General features: G+C 40.8%; 1 protein-coding gene across 2 annotated transcripts in view; it reads left to right on the forward strand.

Moving 5' to 3' along the window:
• The first annotated feature begins 88 nt into the window (after positions 1–88).
• Dcaf13 (DDB1 and CUL4 associated factor 13) overlaps positions 89–10559 on the forward strand; it is a 30740-nt gene continuing 20269 nt past the window's right edge. The window contains exons 1-4 of one of the 2 annotated variants that reach the window (XM_028879237.2): positions 89–288; positions 5661–5860; positions 6328–6435; positions 10287–10376. In XM_028879237.2, the coding sequence (XP_028735070.1) occupies positions 219–288; positions 5661–5860; positions 6328–6435; positions 10287–10376 (468 nt within the window). In that variant the 5' untranslated portion in view covers positions 89–218. Of the gene's footprint in view, positions 289–3002; positions 3566–5660; positions 5861–6327; positions 6436–10286; positions 10377–10559 lie in introns of those variants that run through there. The other variant, XM_037197745.1, reaches the window with a different exon arrangement.

The following is a 10559-nucleotide window of genomic DNA, read 5'->3' on the forward strand; positions in this document are numbered from 1 at the left end:
ACGTCACGCCAGCGACGGCGGAAGGACCGCCCCCAGCCCCGGCCGGAGCCACTACGGAACGCCGCGGGGTCCAGCCGAGCCAGCCGGCTGCGGCGCGGCGGGGCCACGTGACGGGAAGAAGCCCGCGGAAGGCGGAAGAAGTCGTGGGTCTGCGCGGAGGCCGCCGTAAGCCGAACCCGGCCGAAGGCTCGTGGAGTCTGAGACTCAGAGCCGCCGAGATGAAGGTGAAAATGCTGAGCCGGAACCCCGACAACTATGTCCGCGAAACCAAGCTGGACATACAAAGAGGTGAGACGAGCTGAAGCCGAGGAAGGAGCGCCTGCCCGGGCTACCTGGATCTGGCAGCTTTCGAGCTGTGTCCACACAGGGCTGTTGAGGAACTGAGTTGCAGACGACATCTCAGTAACTTTTTTAGCATTTCCCTCTAGTGGGAAGTAGTTACGTCTAGGAGGAGTGCTTCCCGTTTTCAGCCTGTGTCCGTCGTTCTGTGTCCGGGTTTCTAGCTGTTGGAAAGTGGAGTTTGAGCCAAACTCGTGAGTTAAGGCTTCGAGATTTTTTTAAAACTTAGCTGCTGCTTTCGGCACTTAGATCATCTACTTCTGGAGAAGGAAAGGAAAAAAGATGAGAGATTTAAAGCGGTCAGTTTTCACATTACTACTCTTGGGAGTTTGAGGAGAGAACGGTTAAAATGAAGTTGGTGAGTTTTATTTATCTTTCCTGGTCTGCACCCCGTTAGTATGCCGACGCTTTATGAGTTAGTTCTTGGTAACGTAAATGACAGGAGACCAATCTTGTATGAACAGATCATTCTAACTGAAGGGAATAATGATAACTAAGGCATAGGAAAGAAGTATCATGTCTTTAGAGTTAATGAGAGTAAGTGGTAGAAGATGGAGCTGGAACATCTAGCTTGTTACTAGAGGTTATCAACGTGTGTGTGTGTGTGTGTGTGTGTGTGTGTGTGTGTGTGTGTGTTTTGCTAAAATGTGATATATGGTCTGTGTGTGTGTGTGTGTGTGTGTGTGAGAGAGAGAGAGAGAGAGAGAGAGAGAGAGAGAGAGAGAGAGAGAGAGAGAGAGCATTGCTAAAATGTATATGGTCTCTGCACCCAAGGTAAGTTAACAAGATAAAATTTCTTAAATGCAAACCAGATTTGTTACTTGGATTTGATATTATCTTGAGCCTTCAAACCTCGCTGGCTTTTTCTTCACCACTTCCACCAATCAGTGTATTGCTGGTAAGTAGCTTATGCTACCCTTGCCAGCACTGGTGCATTTGTGCATTTCAGCCTTTCTCTGTGAGCTGTACCTATGGGAGCTTTCTTTCAACCATAATCTCTCCATACTTATGCCCTGCACATGCCCTCCTGCATTTCAGTACCTCTTCTGTGTTTCCAGTACCTATTTTTTGGTTTCTGTGAGTGCTTATCACATTGTCTCATTGTCAACAGCAGTAAGTTTGCTGCCTTAATTTTAAATGCCCTTTTTTGTGCTGTCCCAGTTAAGTTTTTTGTGTGGAAAATGTGCACTTGGGTTCCAGAGGGTGCTGGGAATCAGTTCCCCTGAGGTTTTTCCTGTTTGGAAAACAGTGTCAGGCTTGCCTATGGATACAGAGAAACCATTCCTTGACCCCTGCTGTTAGTGGGGTACATAAGCCCATGTTGGTACAAATAAAGAGAGCTGCTTCCCCGACGAACTGAAACTGGGTGTCTAGAGTGCTGTTTAACCTCAGCGTACCTCGCCAGATTTCGTGCTCCAGCTGCGCGGGGCCCCAGCATCTCGTGACTATATTTTGGTTAGCAGGCTTTCCTATCACACCGAGCTTACAAAGAGGGGGAGAATCATGTGACTATATGTGCTCTGGTTAGACAGTGGGTCACATAAATAGCTGCTTCCTAAATGTCTGAATGAATGAATGAGCAGATGACAGCCTGGGCACAGAATCTTATTCTAGGTGATATAGCCATTTTTGTTATTAACATTTTTGTTTTGTAGTGGAAATGTTAATAAAATGGAAAAATAGAATTTTTGGAGTACTGTAAAATGTAAAACAAGAAATACACTTGTTATTGTCTATTTTTATTTAGTGATGTTTCCTTGTAAATTTTATGCACTATTTAAATACTGAGGTAAGTGCTGTTGAGCCTTAATTTTTAAACTATCCATAATTCTGATGTGGGTGGTTCATGTGTAGGAGCACCTTGCACAAATACATGTGGTTTTTCTGGGAGTTTTAAACGGTACTGTCATGTGCTTATGATGTATGCCGCATGCTACATTAGTGTTAGTGGTCTGTCCTTGACTGGATGAATGAAGTTGGAGGTGGATACAGTGGTTGTGATTTAGAAGGCTTCAAGTGAATATTTTAAATGGGTGCATGAGGTTGGAGTATATTTAGATGAAAATTAAGTCTTAATGGAAGGGATGTTCAGAAGGAAAGCGCAGGTAGGGTTTTTGGTTTTTGTTTTGTGTTTTGAGACAAGGTTTTTCTGGGTAGCATTGGAACCTGTCCTGGAACTTGGATCTGTAGACCAGGCTGGCCTTGAACTCACAGAGATCCGCCTGGCTCTGCCTCCCGAGTGCTGGGATTAAAGGTGTGCCCCACCACTGCCTGGCTGTGCAGGTAGTTTTAAATGACAGTGAATAAACCTGTTGGAGCTCAACTTCCAAAAGGCTTTGAAGCTGATGAAACAGTGAGACCAAATTTTAGAAGACCAGAAAGGGGTTGGAACTCAACTCTGTACCTCTAAAAGCGGGTGTTTAGAGTATCCAGTACAATATGGGGAAAACATCAGAATTAGAACATCAGTGTCTACTTCCTATCTTAAACAAACTGAGTCAGACTTGGTGGTTCAAGACTTTAATCCCAGCCCTCCAGAGGCAGAGGCAAAAGCTGGGCATGGTGGCACCTGCCTTTAATCTCAGCACTCAGAGGCAGGTGAATCTCTGTGAGTTCAAGGCCAGCCTGGTCTACAGAGTGAGTTTTAGGACAGCTAGGGCTCCACAGTGACCCCTGTTTACAAACAAACAAGATTCTCTAAATTTTATTTATGTAATAGTTAATACAACATCATTTCAGCCAACTGTTAAGTATCCCAGGTCTGGGGGGGAACAGACAAGGGAGGACTTGCTTCTACCTTTCGAATATTGTAACATATTATAGTTTACTTACTGGGGGTGTAATAATTTGTAGAATGAAGGGAAAGACTATAAAAATGTTCGCTCTCACAGAAATACCTTGGCTTTATCAAGGCAAAGTTCTTGAAGACCCTAACTTTAAATTAAGTATTTCTGAAACTGGTAAACTTTTCTCTAGTTAAGGATATTAACTAAGATGCTTTCTTTAACTTTTAAAAGAAAATAATGCATATAATCTGCTCCAAGTCCCTTTCCCCTGTTGTTTATTTGATTTTGAGACAGCATCTCTAACCCTGGCTAGCCTGAAATTTTCCATATAGACAGTACTGGCGTCGAACTCCTGGAGAGCTGTCTGCCTCTGCTTCTGGAGCACTGGGACTAAAGGTGCAGCACCATGGTCAACTTTTCCAAGTCCATTTTAATGACAAGTGAGGAAATTGCTTTAAAAATTGGGCTGTTCAAAGATTCTTTTGAAAATATATGTTTGGAAATGTTTTTACTATTTAAAAACTCGAACGTGTTGTTTATAATGATGATGGATTTTGTCTGTGTGAAAATACTTGGAAAGAGCATGATCTATTTTCCTTTTTACTTAGATATTATATCAGTTAGTTGTAGGAATCAGAGTAGATAGAACATTCCAAAACATACTTCAGAAATAACTTTGGAAAACCTGGTGGATATGACCAAAAAGTAAATATAGCTAAATGAATATTGCCAGCTGTAGACATCTTCTCTTTGGATCTGCTTATTTTTGTGAAGTACAGTCCTCACTTTGTCCAAAACCATATTAACTGAACCAGTGAGAGGTTCTCAGTGACTGCAATCACATGTATCACCACAGAAAAATGTGCCAGCATGTGCTTGATTATAGTATGTTAGCATCCCATTAACACGGCACTGTCCAGAGGTGAGTACTACGTAAGTGCGTTTGTATACCATTAACATGGCACTGTGTGGAAATCAGTGAATCTTTGTCCATTAAAACCAGATGTTGAAACACACATTTGGGGGCCTTTAATTTCTCTCTCAGGAAGCTTAATTGGAAATAAAATTTTATTGAAAACAAAGCATCTTTAATAATGCTTATATTAAATATACCGGCTCAAGGACCATGTTACAATGAGACAAATCCAAAGGATTGACAACTGCTGCGGGAGCCTGTAGACATTGTTAGTTGTGGGAATGGCATGCGCTTGATTAATCTGGTAACTGTTTTGCTGCCGAATCAAGTAGGGGTGATAGCATAGTGGTCTGGGCATAAGGTGTTGAGGGCCAGCACTAAGTTAGTAGATGTTCGGGAAAGTGAAGAATGGCTTTCAGAGAGGATGAGTGTAGTGGGTAGCCATTCCAACTTGGTTCTGGAAGTTCCAACCCCCATTGAGACTCTGGCAACTGTCACGCCTACGAGGCGGGACGAGGGGAGGCGCCTAGGGACCCGGGAGCTGGATGGGCCAGCGCTCGCTCTGGGCGCTCTCTCGTGCCGGGACGCTGACCAGTGCAGATTGACTGTGCAGAGCTCCGGAGAACACCGTTGGACTGCATTACACCTTCCCCAGACCCTGCGACCTATCCATTACTTAATTTGTGAGTTTCGCCATTAAATAAATATCCTTTTAACTATGTGGAGTGGCCAAAATAATTTCTCCAATAGATGAGCGTTTGAGTTTGGGGGTTGGAGACTATGGAAGGTGGAATTTGGGAATAACCAAGGTTTGCACTTGATTGCATGTTGGATGTGATAGCAGGGTGAAGTCGAAGGGAAAATGTGTTTCCTGTTACACATTGAATTTGGTTAGCCACAGGCTTAGAAGGAGACTAGTTAAGAACATGCTTACAGGCAGGTTACTTAGCATCTGTGTGCCTCAGTTTCAACTATAGAGTGGAAGATAGCAGTAGAGCATAACGGTGCTGTGCAGATTGTGTGAGTTAAGATTCGGTATTTGGAATAGTGTCTGGGACTCAGTGAGCTCTTACTTCAGTGCTTTCCATGTAAGTAAACAAATGTAGGAAGTGCTCAATCACTAGTCGCTGTGTGGTGTAGTTAAAAGTCAGAACCTGTGTGTGTCAGTGCAGTGTTAGTATCCTGGAGCAGCTAGCACAAGCAGTGTAGTTGAGCATAGTTCATCAGAGTACTCGGCTTTGCTCCAGACACTGTGCTAGGCATAGGCGTCCAAATGAACAGTGTGTTGGAACCCCCTCCCCATGAAGGTCACAACCCAGTTGAATATGGTAAGATGTATAGAAGGAAAGCTGTGTACATGTGTTTATAGTCTATGTATATATGTATGTATATATTGCTATGTGTGTATATATAGTCTACTTGTACAAGACTATGTATACCATGATTTCCCCGAAATTTTGAAAAGGTTTGTAGGTAACAGGTGTACTTTTGTATCTTTCAGAGTGCTAGACAGAAAACAGTATCCCCAATTAAAGACCTTCTGAGCAACAGATTACATGATTAGCTTCACAGGAAATAGTAAATGTGAATTATTTTAAGAGAGATTATTCTTATTCCAGTTCCAAGAAACTATGATCCTACCTTACATCCTTTTGAAGTCCCACGAGAATATGTAAGAGCTTTAAATGCTACCAAATTGGAACGAGTGTTTGCAAAACCATTCCTTGCCTCCCTGGATGGTCACCGTGATGGAGTCAATTGCCTGGCAAAGCATCCAAAGAGCCTGACTACCGTCCTTTCTGGGGCATGTGATGGAGAGGCAAGTTCCACTTTGAATCTGCTGTTTTAAATGAGCACATTCTCTAACAACCTCTTTACTTTGGCTACTCTTGTTTGACTTCAGTTTAATTCATGAGCCTAAACTCTGAAATAATATTTAGTAGTTTTTTCTAACCTAAAAATGGTATCAATTCAGTGGTGTAAGGTTCAGTTTGACAGTACATAAACTTATCATATTTCTAATAAAGGTATTTGAATTTTTCACAGAAGTTGTTAATGATGATTGACACTTCATTTTCCATTCTGGTAATGGAAAAAAGACTTTGAAATGCTTTAGAGTCAACAGAGGATTTGGCAGTTTGAATTTTTTGCTTGTTGATACATTTATCCACATGCAGTACATTATTTTAATCCAAAAGACTAGAGTGATTCATAGCCTTTTCAGTGTGGGGTTTCTGAAATATTTCACATTTAGAGTTCACTGAAATTTCCGATATTTTATTATAGGTTAAAATTTGGAACCTGACTAAACGAAAATGTGTCCGAACAATACAAGCACATGAAGGTTTTGTAAGAGGGATATGCACTCGCTTTTGTGGGACTTCCTTTTTTACTGTAAGTATACTGTTGGCTCAGTCAAGCTTTCCAACGTGCACAGGAGATCGAATTGCTTAAGTTATTTTCAAGGTCATTTAATTGTTCCAAGGACCTTCGGAGCTCATTAGTACAAAAGAGTTTATTAAGCCTTGAAAAGTCCTACCTTTCTTTGATCCAGCCTTACCCATACTTACTATTTTTTGCATTTTTATAAATAAATACGTAATGCCATTGAACTGTTATCCTGAACACTGAGAAGTGGAGTTAATGGAAATTAAGGTGAGAATGATCACGTGACTTACTATGGAAAATTTTTAGTGCTAAGATGAATAATTTTTATTTTGTCAGTAAGGGATCACTGAAATATGTGTATGGGGAAGAATAAATTCATAGAATATTTGCTGTTTCAGCCATTTTTGAGTATACAATTTAGTGACATTCAGTATGTTCATATCATTCTACCGTCATCATTATCCACTTTCAGACTTAACTTGCCGTAGTAATACTATATTCATTAAGTAATAGCTCCTGTGCTCTCCTCTCAGCCCTAGTAACAACTATTTTCTGTTTTTCTGAATTTGACTGTTGTAGATGCTCCCCATAAGTAGAACCATACGATCTTTGTATGCATAATTGCCTAACCTTTACTCACTTAGCATGATGAAGTCAAGGTTATCCATGATATAGCATATGTTATAATTTCTTTTCTGAAGTTGTATAATATTAACAGTGATGTATAGATACCACTTTTTTAAACCCATTCACTTGCCAATGAACTTTTAGTTTGTTTCTACCTCTTTGCTATTTTGAGTAGTACGGCTATGAAGATTGGTGTATAAATAGTAGTTCACGTTCATTGATGGTTTTCTAACAGGTGAACGACAGATTCCTTGCTGTGCTTTGAGATGATTGCTTTGAAAGCGATGAATCCTCAGCTTGTAGGCAGTTCTCATTGGGTGCACAAAATAATAGGGGCCTACCTGGTAAATAAAACCTGTAAAAAATAGTGGTCAGGTTGAGTAATATTTTGGAGGCTTGATGAGCCTGTCAGATGACTGAAAGGTACATGGGAAGACGGCCGTTCCTGCTCTGGAAGAGGAGAAGACAGCAGTTACCGGTGGGTTAGGGGAGGGGAACACTCTACTGAGATGAGCTAGACTCGCTGCAGGTTATCTGAGTGAAGTTACTGTCCTTCTGGACTCAGAAGAAAAGTCAGAACTAACCTTGACATCATCAGTATAGAACTAATGATTGAGATTATAGTATGCCGTGGGTATGAGGAAAATGTAAAAATAGAAAGGTGTCACGGAAGTGGCACTTTAGGATGCCTCTGCGTGGGAAAACATCGTAGCAGCAGAGCAGATAGACCTGCATGACATAGTGACTTTACCATCTATAGTAGACGGAAGGGGTGGTGAGCCGGAGCTGCTGGCGGCTAGGCTTCTGTTCTTCCGGTGGCTTCCCTCCAGATGTCTGAACTGATAAAGTAATAATATCCCAGCCAGAATATTTGCAATATGTTTTTCCCTTTTTTATGGAGCTGGAGATTAAACCAAGCATTGTGCATGCTACTCAAGGCTCTCACTAAATTTCATTTTCAACCCTACTGTATGATTTTTTGTGTGGTTTGCTTTTTTTTTTAAGAATTCAAAATGAATAAAGTCTAAGTGTCCAACAACAAATAAAGAAAAATTGATGTATAGATGTAGTGCAATACTCTTCATAAGGAAAGGGGGAAATCCTGTCTTTTGCAGCATTGTGGATGGATGTTATGCTGGGTGATATAAGCCAGCCACAAAAAACACTACAGAATCTCTTTTTGTTGTTGTTCTTGTTTTCGAGATGAGTTTCTCTGTGTAACAGTCATAGCTGTCCTGGAACTTTATAGACCAGGCTGGCCTCAAACTCAAAGATGCCTGCCTGCCTCTGCCTCCTGAGTGCTGTGATTAAAGGCATACTCTACCACAGCCTGGCCAGAATCTCACTTTTAAATAGACTATGGAAGATCAAACATCTTACTCCTAGGTTCCAGTGGCTTTAGAGAGGTAGAGACTGAGAAGATGTTGTTTTAAGAATATAAACTTTCAGATAGGCAGAAAGAGTAAATGCGTGTAATATATTAATAGAAATGCACATTTTAAATTAAAACCAGGAATATAGTACATTTTGAACATCTCTAATTAAAAAAAAAAATCTGGTCTAGAACACTCAAAACCCCCAGATCTTTGGAGCCGTCAGCATGATGCCAGAAGTGGGAGACTCATGCCTAAAACCTGCTTCAAATACAAAGTATTACAACCATTGTATGACATTATCTGCAGGTAATGGGTGTGAGGTTTGCCTTGAGTCTCCTGTTAGGGACCTGTGTGTAAGTGCTCCAAAGGCTACTAAGTGTTGTGTAGTACCACATACATGGTTGTTTTACATTGTTAACCACAAGCCACATTAGAGTACACATTTCTAGTTTGAGTTTTTACTTCATCTGTCTTGAACATGTCTGCCAGATATCCAAGTCTAATCCACCACAGTTTTGGATTCACTGATTTGGGCTGAGGTAACACCGGTGATGTCATCATGTTTTCAGTATCTCTGTAACTTCAGCACCAGTGAAAAGAAATGATCTTGTAGGATGTTGAGACCTTCTCCAGAGGTCTGTAGTTCACTTTGAAAGCTTCTAAATTAATGGTTTCTGGAGTTTTGTAACTTGAAGAGAAGTGTTTTGTCTACCTTAAGGTTATAAAAATGCCTTCCAGCAAGCATTTTCATCTTTTTTTTCCCTTTTTCTTTGCATTTGAAACAATTTGTAATTTATTGTATATGGCATCTTATTGGTTCAGACTTGTTTATCTTTGTATGTGTGTGTTCATATGAATTAGCATATGTGTAGAGGCCTCGGTATCATAAAGTATCAATACTAAGAATCTTCCTCAGTAGCTCTGACTAAAGGACTAGTCCTCCTCGCAATCTTACTCTCGGGCTCCTCTGATTCTGAGTTCTAAGGCTGAAATAACTAGCGAGCTGCTGTGCCCACACAGCATTGACATGGGTTCTAGGGACTGGTCTTGCTTGCAGGGTGATGCTTTAACTGCTGAGCTCTCTCCTCAGCCCCTGCTTTGTGTGAGTGGGTTTTGTTGTTTTTAAGTCAGGGTCTAACAATGTAGCTTTAGCTTGCCTGAAACTAAGTATGTAGACCAAGCTGGCCTCAAGCTCAGGTAGATCCATCTGCCTCTGTCTCCTGAGAGCTGGGATTAAAAAGTGTGTGCCCCCACACTGGCAAAAGAGACTTAAAAGGAAAACTATCTTCTGTGTATGTGTGTGCCTTGAGTATATGCAGGTGGATGATATGCATGCAGGTGAGGCCAGAAGAAGCATCTGATCTCGGAGTAGAGGCAGGTGTGAGCTCTCTGACTCAGATACTGGAAATCTGCCCCTACCATGCTGGTTTTTGAGATAGGATAGTGAGCTGTCCTCCAGCTCACATCCTCTTGCCTTTACCTTCTGAATACTGGAATTATAGGTGTGTGCCACCATTGCCAGGCTCAAAACTTTCTAAGTGATTAATCTTATATTCTAATACCCATTTTATTACTATACATTTTTCTTCCTGATTTGAAATACCATTCTTATATGACCTAACTTTGATCTATTCTTAGCCTTTTGCTTTATTCATACTGTTTTTGTTTTTGATTTTATATGCTTTATGTACTTGTTACAAATTTTTGTTATGATAAAGTAGTAGAAAATGAATGTGTCAGTAAATGTAAAAATGAAAGAATGGTATGTGTTACTATTTGAAATGAGATACATATAATTCGATAGATGTGTTTACAACTACTGGTCTTTAGTCATTGTAAAATAACTGTCTCCAGGTTGGTGATGACAAAACTGTGAAGCAGTGGAAAATGGATGGACCAGCCTACGGAGAAGAAGAGGAGCCATTGCATACAATATTAGGGAAGGTACACAAATACATTGACTGGTGATTAGCCTGTTAAAATCCTTTCTTTGTTTGTAATTACCAAAGGAAAAATAATGTAACAACCGAGAGGGGTTAGTTTTAATAGTTGTCCTGCTAAAGCAATGTTTAAAAGCAACATTTTATGTAATTACAGTCCTTTGAAGCTTAAGACTATGACCAGCTC

Source organism: Peromyscus leucopus, chromosome 20 (assembly GCF_004664715.2).
Source record: "Peromyscus leucopus breed LL Stock chromosome 20, UCI_PerLeu_2.1, whole genome shotgun sequence".
In the NCBI taxonomy this organism is placed as follows: domain Eukaryota; kingdom Metazoa; phylum Chordata; class Mammalia; order Rodentia; family Cricetidae; genus Peromyscus; species Peromyscus leucopus.